Source organism: Ptychodera flava (assembly GCF_041260155.1).
Source record: "Ptychodera flava strain L36383 chromosome 23 unlocalized genomic scaffold, AS_Pfla_20210202 Scaffold_23__1_contigs__length_28996876_pilon, whole genome shotgun sequence".
In the NCBI taxonomy this organism is placed as follows: Eukaryota; Metazoa; Hemichordata; class Enteropneusta; family Ptychoderidae; genus Ptychodera; species Ptychodera flava.
Window position 1 is genome coordinate 19,477,595 of NW_027248277.1, and position 18,723 is coordinate 19,496,317.

At 38.5% G+C, this 18,723-nt stretch overlaps 3 protein-coding genes and 1 long non-coding RNA gene across 5 annotated transcripts in view; all 4 read left to right on the forward strand.

Moving 5' to 3' along the window:
- The window catches only part of LOC139123566 (uncharacterized), a 101,603-nt gene that overhangs the window by 56,772 nt on the left and 26,108 nt on the right, over positions 1-18,723 (forward strand). The window lies entirely within an intron of this gene.
- Positions 1-18,723, forward strand: part of LOC139123811 (uncharacterized) — a 133,457-nt gene that overhangs the window by 51,905 nt on the left and 62,829 nt on the right. The window lies entirely within an intron of this gene.
- On the forward strand, positions 37-12,708 carry LOC139123564 (uncharacterized). Of its 2 annotated transcripts, none has more exons than XM_070689733.1 (5): positions 37-381; positions 1,798-2,002; positions 2,614-2,787; positions 6,075-6,160; positions 12,022-12,708. In XM_070689733.1, exons 1-5 carry the CDS (start codon positions 46-48, stop codon positions 12,037-12,039), a joined length of 819 nt encoding a protein of 272 aa, XP_070545834.1. In that variant the 5' UTR covers positions 37-45; the 3' UTR covers positions 12,040-12,708. The 2 variants fall into 2 exon arrangements, with proteins under 2 accessions (XP_070545834.1, XP_070545835.1); XM_070689734.1 differs by having other exon boundaries at positions 1,798-1,996.
- Positions 15,119-18,460, forward strand: LOC139123565 (uncharacterized). The gene is made up of 3 exons (XR_011549715.1): positions 15,119-15,299; positions 17,300-17,374; positions 17,783-18,460. It is a non-coding gene; the product is annotated as an uncharacterized lncRNA (long non-coding RNA).

The window sequence follows — 18,723 nt, forward strand, 5'->3', positions numbered from 1 at the left end:
ACCGCTAATGTCAGCATGGCGGGATCTGAACACGCTGCCGAGGCAATGGAGGGGCAAATAATAAACTCAATATTGAAAGGCCACAATATACTTATTCTGGGCCAGGCTGGAACAGGTAAAACAGCCCTAATAAGGCGAATTGCAAGTGGTAGACGCCGATGTGCCATGACAGCCACAACTGGTATGGCAGCCAGTCTTTTGTTTCGAGGACAGACAGTACACAGATGTTTTGGTTTAATGGATGGTCGCTTCAACGACGAAGAGCTTGTGGAAAGGATAACACAAAATCTAGACATGAAAAAAGTCAAAGATAATATTCTCAACACTGAGTTACTTTTTATTGATGAAATCTCAATGATGTCGGCTCAAACCTTTCTTCAGGTAAGTGTACGTAGCGTAGTTATACTAGAAGAGCTACTGCCCCTGCATATTTAGTCTGTGCACGGTCCCTCTATCACTCTGTCTGTGTGTTATTGGCCGAGGCCTAGGCTAGCCCTACGAGTTTGGCGAGAGGGAGGCGGCGAAGTCAACGCCGGACTCTATCGCCATACTCGGCTAGGCGCCGTATAACGCCGAGAACAAACAGACCCGTACGCTAGTCTACAGAATAGCTAGCTATTGTTATATTAGATCATATCATTGACATATTATTTCAATTATTTTGCTGGCGTACGTTTTATTATCTTATCAAATGATTTGCTTCAGAAATGCTGGACTGTTATTTTTAAAATTCATAATATACATACATCATTTGAACTAAAATGGCTGAAGTACAGTAACCGCACAGTAGTCAGTTTTTGTTATGCGCGTACACAGGTTCAGTGACATTGGTCCTTTATTTCTCAAATTTTTGTTTACTTGTTTACAGTCACGATATTCACGAAATACCCAGTGTCATTGTTATCATAGCATGATGGATATTTGTCCATGTGATCACGACAGTTTTATTACAATAGTAGTCGATAAGAATATTATGGTTATATATTTTAAACAGTATCGCTCTTTAGATGAACTAATAATAGCATGTAAATTTTGGTGCATTTTCTTGAGGAAACTGTCCATCATCCACTTTTGCATTAAACTTGAAAAGCAAAACAAAATCATACTATTTAGACTAAATATCATGTCCAACGTCAAATTTAAAGGGACGGATGGGCAAGCATATTTTTTGTTGAAATTTACCTTAGGGGAGGTTTTTACCCAAACAAGTCGTTTCCACAAACCACAAGTCACATGATTTCACCTAGACTGCAAGAAAACGAGTAGATCTACAGGGATTCTTCAACTCCATGCATTTGAATCACGGAGAACGCACCAAAGATTGGCACTTTTTAGTACGTCTAAACCATTGTTGTACAGGTATGAGCACTGTTGACCTAACATTTTGACGATTGACAGTATATTCACATCTTTTTTTTTTTGCTTTGAGCGTCCATTTATTACATGGAAACTAGACAACAGTTTGTTCTTTTGGGAATCAACCATCTCTTTACACCATATACCGGTAGGGCATTTTATCTGTTACCATAGTTTTAAACTATTCATCAGTAGGCCTTGTCAACAGAGATTGTACATATACAATAATGGTTTAGACCTGTCCTAGAAGCACCAATGTGTTCCATTAAACAAATGGAAGGAGTTGAGGAAACCCTATAGATCCAGTCGTTTACTTTGATTTAGCAAAATCACATGAATCTGGTTGGTGAAAATGACTTGTATTTTGTAACAGCCTGCCGTACAGCAAATTTAGACAAAAATTTTGCTTGTTGATCTATCCATTTAATATTTCTGTTTCAGATTGAGACAGTATGTAGGATGGTAAGACAGTCAAACCTTCCTTTTGGAGGCATGCAAGTTGTGCTCAGTGGTGACCTGTACCAATTAAAGCCAGTCCCTAACATGAAATATGGAGATCCAGGGAAAATGATTATTGAAATTGAGCAGTTCAGACTCCTAATACCCCACCACTATGTTTTGACTAAAATATACAGACAAAGTGAGCGTAAGTTTACCTACTACATTTACATGTCATAAGCGACGGCTTGTACCTATTTTTCTGTATTTTTGTTCAACTACAGTTTCTGCATTAAAACTATCAATCTGATTAATCTCAAATGTACAGTTAGGCCTGGTATTTACTTTTGCTGGTTCTTTGCTTTTCTCTTTTTACATTGCCTCAGTTCTAAAAGTGAAATATACCAGGTATTAGCTTAATTCATTCTTTCTATGCTTCACATATGCTTAGACGTGCTTCACACAGTAAATCTATTCTAGAATTGATACATGAACATTGTACATTTAAAAATATAAAGACTTATTACACTTAAGAGCCTAATCTGAAGTTAGTTTGTAGCACTTGATCATACACATAATTGTATGGGAGTGAAACCCTTCAGCTGCAGGTACAGTTGTAAGAAAAATACACAAAATAAACAAGAAATACCTCTGATAGTGCAATACTTCATTATTCAAAACAGTTTTAAACAACAGGATTATGTTTCCCACTCGTATTGTCGTGACACGGCATTTGTGGAAGGATATGTAAAGTAAATGACTAAAAGTTTACTGCAAATATACATGAAATCAGTGTTTTGGTATAATTTCTACCGATAGGTGATCTGATTGAGGCAGTCCACTTCTGCAGCCAAGGAAAAATCAATGACAACATTACACAGCTTCTGACTCGTCTTCAACGTCAGTTGCCACCAGGCCCACAACCAGTCAAATTATTTGCCTTGAATTACGATGTTGAGCTCTGTAATGCCAAACATCTGATGGCAATGGAAGGTATGTATGATCTTCTAGAAAGAACAGGTGTAACTTTTGGTAATTTATTTAATTTGGTCAGTACAATGTGTGAACTATCTTCTGTTTTGTTTGTCAAATTAGTAAAATAGCCCAGTCAACATACGGGCTGATGTGAAGCAGTCTCACAAGGCTGTTACTCATTGGTCAATTCCATTGTCAACTCACTATTGAAACAGGTGCAAGCCAGGTGCATGAATGTTGTATCCTATCAGAACAAATTTTCCAAGGCGCTGCACATCGCCCCAAACATAGTCTGTATGCTACTGTTGCGTCTATTCTTATCAAGGACCATCAAATAGTTAACACGAGGGTAACAACGTTGACATACGAAATACAATGTAATTGACATGTAATGTGCAGAATTTGATTGTCACACATTGTTTCCTTTCCTGTAGAATCTGGCTTTGTTTTAGTCTTGAGATTGAGGGGGAAATGGTCAATTGAAGTCTTGACTTGATTTTCAACAATAAGTATGATCTTTTTTGTCTGCATGTTCTGTTGACAAGCCCTTGAACAAATGGAAACTCTAGCTGCATGTACCAGAGAGCAACACAAAGCAAAACCAACTTTAACATAAAGAATTATCATTTGGGCAACTATTAATCATCCATGTGTCCTGGCTGCTATGAAACGCAATGTGAAGGCTATCATTACAAGAAGCTTAATTCTTCTTATTTCTCTCATTGTCAACATAAAAGTTGAATGGCTTTGCAGTTGACAGCCCGGCGTTTGACTTCCTTCCTCTAGAAATAGAAGTTTGGCCCAGTATGACTGCATTGACAGTTGCACAGTATGTTGCATAGTTTGGGTTGGTCAGGTTGCCATTATGGAACCCCCTTTCCTGGCAGAAATGATTCTCTACAATGTCAGAGTTAAACCGGGCGGGTATTATCTGACTGGTTGGATAGTTCGTTAAGTGTCTTTCACACACCCAAGGAATCCCAGTATCAACGAGTCCAAGTCATCAAGACACTCCGTTGATGGCAGACACTTCGATCGTTTACCTGGCTGTACACTGTCATCTGCAAGTGTTTGGTTCCGCCATGCTTTAAACCATTGCTGAACCCTTTTCAGGGCTTTGATTCTGTCATCCAGCATTGATTTCACTGGTCTTCTGTCGCGAAAGACTGATATTAGTGCACTTGTTTGTCTCAAAAAAGCAATTGTTCCATCAAGATAGTTACATTGTGGCAAGTTTGACTTGAATGTTTCCATTAAATGGAGCATCTCACTATTCAGCATGTCTTCTGCCAGATGATTTCTCATTTTTTTTCAGCATTATTTGGAGCCAAATGTGTATCTGTTATCTTGTGGTATATTGGTCTGCTGTTCACTTCTCTGTCCCAAGTGACTGCACTCTTCCAGTGGTCCCACGTTATTTCTTGCCCACCATATGTCAGCAATCTAGTGTGCATGCCTTTCTCATGCCCACTGCTCATGACACTGTTCCTTAGTTTTTTCACATCATGGGAGAAGTCCTGGACATGGATGATGTCACTTATGGGAAAAATCAAATTTGGGCTGCAGTAACTTGCTTCCAGTGGAGATGATGGGAAGTTGGACTTTATAAACTGCCGATTCTCTTCACCTCCATCTTGCATGATGTATTCTACTGTGAATGACCAGTCATGTAGTTTGGCTATTATGTCCCATATGATAATGTGGAGTTCAGATGCCTTGATTCCTGAAGTAGGAAAATGGCAAACAGGAAAACGAAAACCACTGTGTCCCATAAATATAAACTGGATCACTTCTGTAGCAAGTTTGCGGGTTACTTTTCCCTCTTTCAGGATCTGTAGGTCAAAAGCTTCTTCTCCAACATCTACCCATCCAATCAACTTTGGTTGTCCACCTCTCATTGACATCACTAAGTCCTGTTGAATCTTGGTTTCATCATGGATGAGGCCACCAGCCCAACCATGTTTAGGTACATTGGCTTCTTTTGCTGCCAAATACATCCATTTGAACATTTCATCATTGATCCCAGGTGACTGTGGTACTTTGTTTTTGTATCGTGCTAGCTGTCTTCCTGATGGTAATATTAACATTTTGCTATCTTTCAGATCCTGGTATGACTTTGGGCTTCTAACCCAAAGGTTCAAACACAAGCTGATAACTTCCCTATTCCATCGCCTTTGAGAGGGCATTTTGCATGAGATAGCATCATATTGACTTTGAAGTAAAAGCTTCATTTGTTGTGGTGCATCTTTGAACACTTTGTTAAGTATTTCTTTCAGATCTTCATGGTCTTCTTCATCAAGATGAAGGGTATCCTGCATTTCCATGCTTTGGTCTGCTGGCAGTGCTGTCTCTTGTGGTGACTGTCGTTCACACTGTGTAGTATTGGATGGTTTACAACCATTCTGACAGCAACGGCATGTCTCGGTGGGGGAACGCCAAGATAATATTTGAGCACAGGTTATATGCCGCAACACTTTTCGCATGGAATTCTCATCACCTTTTTCACAAATGCGTTCAGGAATACACTTTGAGTGATTCTTCAGAGAATCTTGATTCATGTTTTGTTTTGTGTTTTTAGAAGAATACCCTTTACAGATTTTCACTTTGTCAACCACAGATGCAATATCTTTTAGGGTCATTTTGTTCAGTTTATTCAGCTTAGGGTCGATATCAATGCTGTTAAGATCGACAGCTTTTCCTCTGACACTCAGTTGCCAGTGGTCCTCATACACCTGGACATGCTTGAGTACCATATTTCCATTACACACAATACCTGATTGTATTGCAAATTCAATACAGTCATTTCTGCTCCTGGGTAGAATAATAACTGTATCAGGAATGTACTGCCTTATTTCATCAAGCTTGTATGTTCCACTGTCTGTGTCTTGTAATGTGGTTGATTTCCACCCTATCCCTTTGTATAATCTAACTCTTTTCTTTTTAGCTTTGTCCCTCTTGGTTGATACAGCCATCCATGGAAATAGCTTTCTCAGGGTTCTGCCTTCATGGACTGCATTCACATCTTGAGTACTCTTAGTGTTTTCTTTATACTTATTCCACAATTCATCAGATGTGATGGATCCTGTACTTTTTTCCTCGATGTTGTCCTGTAACCTACATAAAATATCAATTATAAACACTGAGTTAGTGAAAAATTCATGAAATAGGTAAATAAATAATAATAACTAAAGGAATGATAACTGTTATGGTAATATTTCATTTGAAAAACAGGAACTTTTTGATGATGAAAAATGGTCATAATGAGAAATACTGGGGCTTTAACATTTTTACTTTTTTCTATTCAGGTCAACTGAAGGCCTACAAGGCAAATGATACTGGTGATATAAAACGCTTGTCAACTTCTCCGGTTTCGAAGACATTACATCTTAAGGTGGGTGCACCTGTGATTTTGATTGCAAATCTATCTGACAACTTGTTCAATGGTCTTCAGGGTCAAGTTATTGGTTTACAGTCTGATGCAGTAACAGTGAATTTTCACACAATTGACAGATTAGTAACTCTGACCAGGCATGATTTTGATGTGTATTGCCCACTGGTGCAACAAGTTTTGGCCTGTAGGAAACAAATCCCTCTCAAATTGTCGTTTGCAATGACAGTGCATAGAGCACAAGGCATGTCTCTTGAAAGAGTTGAAGTCAATTGCAAAAATATGACTTCAGAAGGCCAAATAGGTGTTGCTCTAGGTAGAGCAAGAAGCAAGAAAGGGCTCAGGGTGCTGAACTTCAAGCCAGGGTTATTGTCAAGCCACCCTCCTTTTAAATACCAGTTCTACAACAGTGCAACCATTGCTGAAGAGGAGGATTTGGCATGCTGCCAACAAGAAATTCCAAATATTGGTGGAAATGTACATTATGATCATCAGGTAGAAGATATGGAGCAACTTGAAGAAGAGGAACTTTACAGACTAATGATAGACTTAGATGAGCAGCATTCAGAAAGCACCAGTAAATCAAATAATGATGACAACAAGGATGGAGTTATCCAAACCACATCAAATCACGATGATATACCTCCTGATACAATCTTTCCAAATCAAGAGTTTTTCAGAAGTAACGGCTATGCTCAACCTATGACAGACGAACAACATGCACTGAATGAAAACCTGTCGTATCTTTGCCGTGAAAGAGAAAAAACAAAGGATTTCTGTTCTGAATTATGGCAGAAATTCAGGATGGTAGTGAAGAAGTCGATACCATCTCATGATCAGGGAAAAGTATGTAACAAAAACACAACCCTCATGTTTAAAGAAATCGCAATGATTTTACAAAGTAGTGAGTACAGGCATAGTGTGGGCGTGCTCTTTCAAGATGACAAGCCATCAAGCAATCACTTCCGAGCTGCATTTTCAGGGCTCGACGTAAGGTCAAATCATCCACTAGCCCGAAGGACTAGTAGCAGTTCATTTTTAGTAGTCCTAAATGAAATCTACCAGTCCTGCTCAAGCAAAGCCAAATGTTGCTCTCATGTTGTAAAGAGGTGTATATGACCACTCTCATATTTTTTGTCGCAAAGGTTTTTTAAACCCAATAACTAACTTTCATGCAAGACTAGCACATTTGCTCACTGCAAAATGTTTAACTTTGAATCATGTATAAACCACAAAAATAACCCGAATGAAATGTCCTGTGTAGGAGGAGAGGTCATGAAAATAGCCTATTACCATCAAGAATAAAATCAGACGTAGGAATGAATTTGTTGGAAAATTCTTCATAGCTCAGGTTTTGCGCCATTAATTTGCAAACAACATGTTTGTTCATAATGGGGACAGATTTGTTTCTCCAGAACTGAAATTCATACAGCCATTCACAAATGTTCCTGTGGAGTGCCTTCATGTTTTTGACATATATCACATTTTAAAATTGACCAGCTTGTGGGGAGGACCTCTCATTTGTAATAATGGTTTGTGAAAAATTTTGTTTTTAATAGTAAAAATGTTGCATTTTACCATTTCATGTGCTTGTGTCTTTTATGAGTTTTTGCCAGTTACTGGTAACAAAATGTGATTAGCACAAAAATAACCGATGACTCCCAGAAGTGATTGGATACAACAGTCTGATACACTCATTTCATACGTTGTTTTTTCACTACTGTTTTAAGGTTCACTTCACTATTATTGCCCCAAAATTTACACTTTTCTACTAAAATGGCAAAACAATAAGTTGCTAGCACCAAGTTATTATCGGTGAGGAATTCCCTCACCTGTACAAGCAGTAGCAACTTGCCATAGCACTGTTTTGGCAAGCTAGATGGCTCTTTTTAAGATCAGCTTCAATCAAGCTAGGGGGTCTTGACTATATATGGAGGTCAGCATGTGGAGGCATTCTAAAGCAGGGTCAAGCTGGCTACGAACTATCGGAGGTGTTGTTTGGGAATGCCCCTGAAGAAATCTTGAGAAAAATCTTCTTTGAAAGGCAAGGATACAGTGTTTGAACGAAATTGTGGGGTTGCTCATGTTTTTAGGCGAAGTGATGAGCTTCAAGCAAACCAAAATACACGACGTGCAGACAATTCCGTTTGATGCTCAGCGTTGAGCCATGTTTCCCGGGGCAATGTTACTATGGCGTGTACAGTACAATTTGATTCTCCGTAGCAGGTAAACTGTTTCATTTTAAGTTGGTGATCAATAAAGTTTGCTTCACTGTTTCACTGTCCAATTTGTTTGGGTAAAAGTTAGTTTATTTTTATATAAAATGATCGAGGCTTGGTTCATTCTTAACGAATGAGTGGCCCGGCGTCCCATTAGTTTTGTAGCGATAAACTTTCCTGGACAACTACGGAACTTGAAAATTGATAGTCCGCAGGACTACCTCCGGAGACATTTTTACTAGTCCTCTTGAAAATTTACTAGCCTCGGGCTAGTGGGCTAGCGCTTATGTCGAGCCCTGATTTTGTTTAGCAAAGCATATAAGAGCAAAAGTTATTCAAAAGCAAGTTGAACCAATCAAAGAAAAATCACTCGAGGCCTGCAGTGAAGAAGTAAAGCAATTCAAAGGATCTGAAAGTGGGAGAGGGAAAATTCGTTATATTGGTGGTTGGTGCATAGCAACTTTAAAATTCAGGAAAAAGCAAAATGTAATCAACAAATTGTACAAAAAGAAATATGTGAAAGAAATGGAGAGACTGAATATGGGGGTGAAGTATTTGGACCATCTAGTGCAAAGAGAGAGCTCCTTGATAAATTCCAAGGAACCAGAGACCTTGGAAGAAACACAGAGAAAACAGAATCTAAGACAAGGCCTCACAAATATAAGTGACGCTACATTCCACTTTTTTGAAAAATTAGATGCAGTGTTTCGGCAATTGGAAAATAAAAAGAATATCTCTATCTACGGTCCAAATATGTACCAGTTCATAGCAGAGAAAGTAAAACAAGATGGAGAGTTGCTCAAACACTGGTCATCACTTTTCTGTGATATTTGTTGCATAGATGAAAGTACCCTAGGAGCAACGACAGAGAGGACAAATGGCTGATGGGATTGGTGACGGTGACAAGGCAATGGCTGATGGAATGGATGACAGTGACAAGGCAATGGCTGATGGAATGGATGACAGTGACAAGGCAATGGCTGATGGAATGGTGACAGTGACAAGGCAATGGCTGATGGAATGGATGACGGTGACAAGGCAATGGCTGATGGGAATGGTGACGGTGACAAGGCAATGGCTGATGGAATGGATGACGGTGACAAGGCAATGGCTGATGGAATGGATGACGGTGACAAGGCAATGGCTGATGGAATGGATGACGGTGACAAGGCAATGGCTGATGGGAATGGTGACGGTGACAAGGCAATGGCTGATGGGAATGGTGACAGTGACAAGGCAATGGCTGATGGAATGGATGACGGTGACAAGGCAATGGCTGATGGGAATGGTGACAGTGACAAGGCAATGGCTGATGGGAATGGTGACGGTGACAAGGCAATGGCTGATGGAATGAATGACGGTGACAAGGCAATGGCTGATGGGAATGGTGACAGTGACAAGGCAATGGCTGATGGGATTGGTGACGGTGACAAGGCAATGGCTGATGGAATGGATGACAGTGACAAGGCAATGGCTGATGGAATGGATGACGGTGACAAGGCAATGGCTGATGGGATTGGTGACGGTGACAAGGCAATGGCTGATGGAATGAATGACGGTGACAAGGCAATGGCTGATGGGAATGGTGACAGTGACAAGGCAATGGCTGATGGGATTGGTGACGGTGACAAGGCAATGGCTGATGGAATGGATGACGGTGACAAGGCAATGGCTGATGGGATTGGTGACGGTGACAAGGCAATGGCTGATGGGAATGGTGACGGTGACAAGGCAATGGCTGATGGAATGAATGACAGTGACAAGGCAATGGCTGTTGGGAATGGTGACGGTGACAAGGCAATGGCTGATGGGATTGGTGACGGTGACAAAGCAAAGCTTGACGTGATAGACAGTGACAGGGCAGTGACTGACAGTATCATGACTAGTAGGACAGACAACAGTATCCAAACATTGACCGATTCAGCCCTGGATAAAGATGTGATTACATTACTTTTTGAAGAGGTAATTAATAAATACATGAAAATGTCCTCCGCTTCATTCAGAAAAGAATATTTAAGAGAAACCAAAACAAAGAAAACAGAAGCTCACAGAAAGCAAATCAAAGTTAGAAGTGATGGGAAAGGTATTTCAAGATTTAAAAGGGGACATGCAGATTTACTAGCAATGACCTTTCATGACATTATAATAGACAAAAGCATCAGTAAAACTACTTCCCATTTGAGGTTACAAGAAGAGCTGAAATCAGATCCACTTTTCTTTGTCAAGAAGTCATTCAATAAGAGTCAGTTGCAACTTCTTTGTAAGTCTTATGAAGTAACATTTTCCCCAAAGTTTACAAAGTCCCATCTAGGTACAATTCTCAGAGAAAAGATATTATCAGCTACCAACATAAGTAGACCAGAAATGTTGGGTGGTAAGACATACTGTTGTAGTTTAAAAGACATTTTAACATCATTGTTCTCTGCATGGAAAGTTACATTAACATGTTTTTTACATTGGTTTTATTCAATGAGTTTATTGATCACTCTTCCAGTCACTATACAGTGCAGTGCAAAGGTTTTGATGGCATAGTAATGGCCATTGTTAAAAAAAATGTGTCCAAACCTCATATGCTATGGTTTGTAATTAATTGGTTTCTAAAATTTCAACAGAGTTGTTTATTCAGATTGACAATGTGTTTGGCAGAGATGATCAAAATTGCTCTTGTTCTATCAGAACATATTTCTGCTTCATTATACTTAAATCAACTATTAGCATTTTTGTACTTTATTAATGAGTTGTGAAATGACAGTAGGAAAACAAATTCCACTGTTCATTGGCATTGAGTCTCACTCCAATGCCTGTGATTTAGAAAATTTGCCCATAAGTTCCTATGATAGGTCTTATTGCATAGTTTGTTTGAGATAGTGAAAAGGGAGTTGGGTGCTAATTGTAATAGTATGTAAAAATTAAGACTGATTTTTTTGTTATAGCTTATTGAAGCAGCTAATTAGTTTTTTTTTCAAAATCGATCAGTGCAAGTGAGTGAAGTATGCTTATCCTCTTGGTTATGATCACAAAATTTGTATATCAAAGGCGAAAAGTTGCTAATAGTTAGTTTTAAAATGATGAAGTTTACCAACATGTTACAATAATTATTTTATAAAATTTTTAAAATAGGTTTTGAAATTATAACTGGAAATCAGTGGTGAGATATAAAAGTACCTTCAGATATATGCTTTGCCCCCACATCTGATATATGTAATCTCAAGATCCAATGTATCTCCATATTTTATTTTACATTCAATTAAGTGCAGGCCTAAATTACATACATGTATATCACTCACATATGAAAGTGAATGATATAACATGCCACTTTCTGTTCATTACAAATATTATTACCACTGACTACTCTAATAATTTCTTACCTAGGTCATTTTGTTAAGTACTGTTATTGTAGGCAGGTCATTTTGTTAAGTACTGTAATTTTAAGAGGTCATTTTGTTGAGTACTGCAATTTTTTTACTACTTTCCAGTTATAACTAACTGCATTGTTCAGAATTATCTTGTTTGCATGGGCATGTATATTGTTCCGTTAATTAACATTGTAAAGGAATTTCCAATGTAAATAACATAATGATTATATTACAAACAATATTTCTGAGCAGTAGACAACATACTGACTATTTTTAAAATCTTTTTCAGGAAGTACAAAAGTGGTAAGAACAGTTGATGTACATGAGCAGCCAACTGCAAATCAACAATGTTCATCTGACGTACAAAATGTTGGACCAGTCTCTTCAGAACACACAAAGAGAAGAAGGAAAATGAAGTGGCCATGTGGAAAGTGTGGTGACAGTTGCCTCACTGCTAGTGTGTGCTGTGACATGTGTGACAAGTGGTACCATTATACTTGTATTGGAATCATAGACGATGACATACAAGAAGAGACGTGGTATTGCCCAAACTGCTTGGGTGTTTAACTTGGGAAAGCTCCACTATCTGCAACTTCTTGCTATTATGTTTATTTTCAATCCCAGTATTAATTTTTAGTAACTACATTTTAAAATTTCAATACCATATGGGTGACCATCCAGCCAAAAATCAATTACATGTTCTGAAAATGACATAATATTCAAAATATATACTGGTGATATATTTTGGTTCACAGTAATATAAAAAAAACAACTGATTGCAATCATTATGCTATGTTTCTTATCACTCAGTACATATCTTTCATGTCAAACATTTGGTTCATTTGTTCACAAGGTCATTTTCATTTTTCATTCTTTTGTTGTGACAGATTTGTTTGACAGTGCTATGTATTTTTTTAATTATAGCATTGAAGATATTTGAGTTTTGGAATAAAATGGTGCAGTTTTTTGAGTGGAATTGAAGGAAATTCATATCCATGTGCCTTTTTACATGTTTGAGTGTTGGCATGTGTATCTGTGTGTGTGTGTGGGGGGGGGGCTATATGATTTGGTGTTCTTTTTGAAAAAAAAATGGTTTAGGTTGTACTTCATTTTCTGCATATGAGAAATGAACACAAGAGGGGTGTTTTCTGATGGAGTATTGAATTTTATGTCCAAGAAATAATTAACTCTCACCAGAGTGACTTTTCAGTTTTATTAAATTCAGCTCGTCGAACAAAAACATAGAGTCAGCATTTATTATCTTGGGGTATTTATTTACATTTTCCTGTGGATTTTTATAGTTTTGGAGTTTTGAGGAGATCACTGCAATTGAACCAAGTACATTTATGGACATAATAATTTTATATAAAAAATAGTTTTGCAATCCAAGTACTAATTGTGTGTCAGAAAAAATAAGAAAATGACAATATTTTTAAATGACAAGTTTTGGATTTTTATTCAATTCTATCATATGTAATATATGGTAATCATGCTTTGCCATTAGATAGTCAGCTACTTTATAAAATTAGGAGAGTGCATTTTCAGTGATGCAAAAAATCTGTAGTCTGAAAAATCAAGAATCCATCCATCAGATAGTATCACAAAATCTTTGAATCGGTTGAATACTTTGCTTTTATTCATTATAAGCGAACAGGAAAACTATCACTTACCAGCTCACAAGCGTAAACTTTCCCATGGTTTAAGTTGATTGCCTTGTTGCCAGATAGCTGAAGTATTCACTGACAGTACGAAATTTACCAACGGTTAACGGTTGAATTTAGCGGTTGTGGGGTCACGGGGTCACTCGTCCACTCGCAAAGGCTTTCGGGAGTAAAAAAGCTATTCAAAATGGCGGAGTGGCAATGCAAGTGCGAGTATTCGCCGGACAGTTAATTATCGCCCATAACTGGCAGATTTGAAAGAAATGCTGTAACCAGAGTAAAGATTTGAAAGTTTGAAGGTATTTCCGACCGGTCGATGTAATTTTTTTGAGGTAGATGCTTTATTTCGTTTGTTTCGGGCCACCGGTCGATTTTTCCGCGTCATACCTTGGTATTGTTATACAGTACCGAGGTTCGGCCTTCGGCCTCACGGTGCATGCAGTGTCCGTCACTTCCCATCCGACGACGATCTAGGAAACATTCCGTACGAGGTTCGGCCTTCGGCCTCACGGTGCATGCAGTGTCCGTCACTTCCCATCCGACGACGATCTAGGAAACATTCCGTACGCCTGTGAGACTGCCCAACTAATACAGTGCAGCTCTATTTGCTTTCAAGGATTTTTTATTTCAAATCAGTGAGTAATACTGGCAGTCAAATGATCAATTGTCATTAAAGTGACTGAAGCAGTGCTGTTTCAGTCCTGTTAACTAGGCCAAAAATGTATAGTATGCTTTTGTGAGTTCAACCGAAATTGCCGGATTTCACAGCCCCAACCTGACCGCCCTAATAGACATTCATAAGTTCTAAGAATTGACATATAAGTTGATGAATTTCAGTTTTATTAGCTCCGCTGTCAGCGACGTGGAGCTTATCAAATAGGTTGATTTTCCGTCGTCGTCTGTCGTCCGTCGTCTGTCAACAAGTGCCTTCTTTTCTAAAACCGCAAGTCCGGTTGCTTTGAAATTTTATACGCAGTTCACTTGGGGTGACCTCACCTTCAAATCGTGGTGAAATTTGCATATTTCTATTTTGGGGGCATTTTTTGCTCACGTGTTCACACACGTGGGCATATGTCGCAGCGATGTCTGTCTGTCTGTCTGTCTGTGTGTCTGTCTGTCTGTCTGTCTGTCTGTCTGTCTGTCTGTCTGTTGGTCCGATATCTCAAAAACGGCTGATCAGATCAGAATCAAATCTGGTACATAGATTCAGTTAGCAAATGGCAAGAACTGATTAGTTTTTGGTGGGTGTGGCTTGCATAATTAAGCCTCATTTGCATAAATATGTATTTTATTAAAACTTGTTATAACTTTTACAAATGAATGGTCTGAGTGAAGTTAACGTTTGTAGGCTGTTGCAACAGTGCAATGACATTACCTGTTCAATCAATGTACGATATGGATACATAATTAGGTAAATGGGCATAACTGAAATTAATTTGATGGGGGTTTTGTTGTCAGTGAAATAAAAAAAAGGCATTACCAAACCTTCTGTTGAGGGCGCTTTACAACGGCATCTTCAATAGGTATGTATTGACAGAATTAATTGATTAAATTTGTTCAAACGCTTGACACATTCACAGTTATGTAGATGTGTTTTGTTTTGTTTTTTCACTTTGTTGTAATGAATTTATCTTTTTCAAAAAAGTATGTATTGACAGCGGCATGTCTGATACATTTTACCCACAAACCCTAGCGGCATAAAGCCAGTCTTACTGCACTTTATACTGTACTTGTACATTTCGTCTCCCCGCCATCGTCGCGTAAATCAAGTTATACCGTCGTATCATAACGAGCACATAGTTCTTCGCTTGTCTCCACAGCCTTTCTGTGCTGTGAGTACGCTTATCCGGCTTTTTGCTGTACAAATTCTGAAGCGTGATTTTGATGGACTGTCGGTGTGGTGTCGGTAAGTAATTCAAAGTAATTTGTGTGTGATGTGTTGATTCTATGTCGTGATTTGATGTATGCACCTTTGTTCGATACCACGATTTGACTTGGACGCTTTGAGTTTACGGTTGAGAAAGTGAATAGTACGGTACATGCATCAAAAGAATTGAGAAGGAGCGCGACTGTGACTCGATCGCGACTGGGAGCTGTAGTTCCGAACTTGACTTTTTCATGGCATAGATTTGTACGGTCGGCTCTTGCCCTGCGTACCCTGCTGTGTGTTTCGGGCGTTACACGGCCCCGCCACTATCATCTACATCATCACATCTTTCATCTAGTCTAATGAGGTCTTCCAAATCCTTTGTATTCATTTAGACCCATATTTTTGAGCAACGGCTTTTGAGATTTTCTGGCGCACGTTTGTTGGCTCATTATAAAGTGAGTCTTGGGGTCGACTGTTCAGAGATGACAGCTGTAGTTGCTTCATTGTAGAAGGCAGACAAGGCCCTCTGTCACAAACCTTAAAAAGTCTGTAGCATGATTGAAAGAATCGATTACTTTACGCTTCACTGTTCTGTGATTAAATGTTTTCTTGGCGTGCGCCAATGTCAGCTACGCTGGCTCCTCTGTAGAATTCATCCATTAGATGTGGTGGGGCCGTGTAACACCTGAAACACACAGCACGGTACGCAGAGCTAGCTAGGTCGGGTAGATTTCTGTGTACGCTGCACTGTCTCCAAAACCCACGTGGGTCCGGCCCGACAGCGTATCCCTTAGCGTACACGAGAGGTCCTGCACGAAGAATAACAACTTGACTGGTGTCAATGTTATTACTATTTCATAAAAATAGTCCACGTAAAGATTGTTTTGTGACAATCGACGAGAGTCATAGGCTGGATAGGCTAATTTTGTCGTGGCACCTAATTTTGTCGTGGCAAAGCCATAGATTAGGGTTAGGGATTTTAGATTGGGCAATAGTTTTCGTTCTCGTAGATGTCGCGGGGACATGGATATTCTAGGTACACTGGTAGCAATGATGAATAGTTACTATTATTGTTTGTGTATAGGGTCTGTTGTGGTGCTCCGAAAGGGTTTCAGGTAATATTTTCATGATATCGTCATAATAATATGTCTGATCATTTACATACTTTTTTAGTTTCCTATAATGTGGGACAAGCTACTGAATTTCGATGGTTGGTACTCAGTGGCAAAGACTTTGCTTGGAAAATGCGTTACCATCAAAAGCGAATAAGAATGAAAATGCCCCCAAAAATCTTCCAGACCCCCCACCCCCCAGGATATCAAATGGTCCACCCCATAGGTGGGAAGGCTTGTATAATGAAAAAATGACATTTATTCATCATATTCATAACTTCCAGACAAATATTGCTTGCAAGATCCTGTGAGTAGGCCACCACTGTAATTGTTGATAGATCAATAAAGCCTGTCGGCTGGTAGGAACTGATCAATTAGTGTGTGTGTGTAGTGTGGAGATTTCCTGACTTTCCATCCTGTAAATTTTGACAATTTTCTAAAGTACAGCTTGTAAAAAATTACACAAGTTTAGTAATATGCAGATTAATTTTAGTGCCCTTTCTTATCCAGCTTTGAGTGTTGAATGAATCATTATGAGGACAAAATGGTAATGTGATGAAATGTCACAGGACAAAGTGATGATAAACCATGAATTCATTTATTATTCATGAAAAGTATACTCTATGAGTGAACTAATGAGGTTTAAATGGGTCCTAAAAGATAAACTTAATTTGATGAGATTTACATCCGTGTGTTGCCCTTATATTTCATTAAAACAAAATGACATGTCATACACACATCAAAAACATTAAGATAGCTATTTGAAGAGATTGTTGGACATGGAAGATGTGTGACAAATGTTAACAGAGCTTTCGATAATGTTGTATCACTGTTCTAGTAAATTATATGGCACTTCATGGAGTCAACAAAATTTTTGACAGTGGTCATTTTAATCCTTGGTGTTATGTTTTTTTTCATTTGCAGAAGTGGTCTATTGATGATTACATCACCACAGGGCATTCATTAGGACATACCAATTAAATCGACATATTTTTTTGTGTGAGTTCATTCACTTTTGCCATTCTTTGTTAGTCCATGCAGCTTTTCATTGTGTGTGCATTCAGGCATCTAGGTAGATATTTCAGACATGCCCAACCGATTTCAATTTGTTCTTTGATACTATCAATGCCATCAGGCAGCCATTATGTTATATTTTGTGGCCATTCACAAAGATATGTCTGACATACCTGGACCAATGTCATGCAAACTTGCCTTTGTAGGAATGGTGTCGTGTCATCAATGATGAACTTGTTGGTCAATAATTTCCATGAAAAAAATGGAATAAGTTCTTTACATGTTGTAAAACATCAAATTCATCTTTTTTGCCAATTTTTTTCACCGGTACAAATATGTATATTTAACAGGATGCAATGGATGTCTTACTTTGATTTTTTGTTTCTTTAACAGATTATACCAGGAGGCCATATACGTGGTGAAATTTACTCGCCCATAGGAGGCACAGCAATAACTTGCCCACAGGAGGCGCAATAATAACTTGCCCATAGGAAGGGCGCAATAATAACTTGCCCATAGGAAGGGCGCAATAATAACTTGCCCATAGGAGGCGCAAACAATAGCTTGCCCAAAGGGGTACAACACAATCACTTGCCTATAAGAGGCACAGACTGCCCAGTTGAGGCACAGTTGCCCATAGACGGTACAGACTGCCTGTAGAGGCGCGTTCAAGATCACAAATTGATAGTCAACAAGCATTGGTTCAACATTGCTGACAGTACTTTGAGCAAACACTGTTGTGGTTAATTTCGCATTAGATCACAACTGATTTGACATTGATAATATTCAGTATTAGCTTGCAGAAGAAAAAAAATAAGGCAGTAAAGTTTTGTCTTTGTCTTCCTCAGTGTACATTGTGAAATTATACCGTGAATATTTAACAGCACACAAGTTAGTGCTCTATCATTTACTTCCTGATAGGAAACAAGAGTATTGTTTACAGGCAGATTATTTGCAATCAAATAGAATTACTTCAGCGTACTGAATATATAAGGAAGACTGACATTTCTCTACAATTTCTGAAAATTGGCATTCATTTACTTCATAATAAACAAGAACAGTCATACCACATTCTATCATTGTCTACTTATAACTGACAACCCTTTTAACTGCTTTTTTCTGTCTAGGTCCAGCTTCCCCAATAAAGTTGGACCTAAATTTTGTAGTGAAAGGGTTCAACGTCTAAACTGCACAATATTGACAAGCAATAACACATTCATAGTCTACAATCTCAACAAACACAATCATTCTTTCATCAATACTTCAACTTTTAAGGTTCACTTTTCATAACATCAGAAGAAATCAAGGAAGCAATAAGCAACATCAGTCAAATT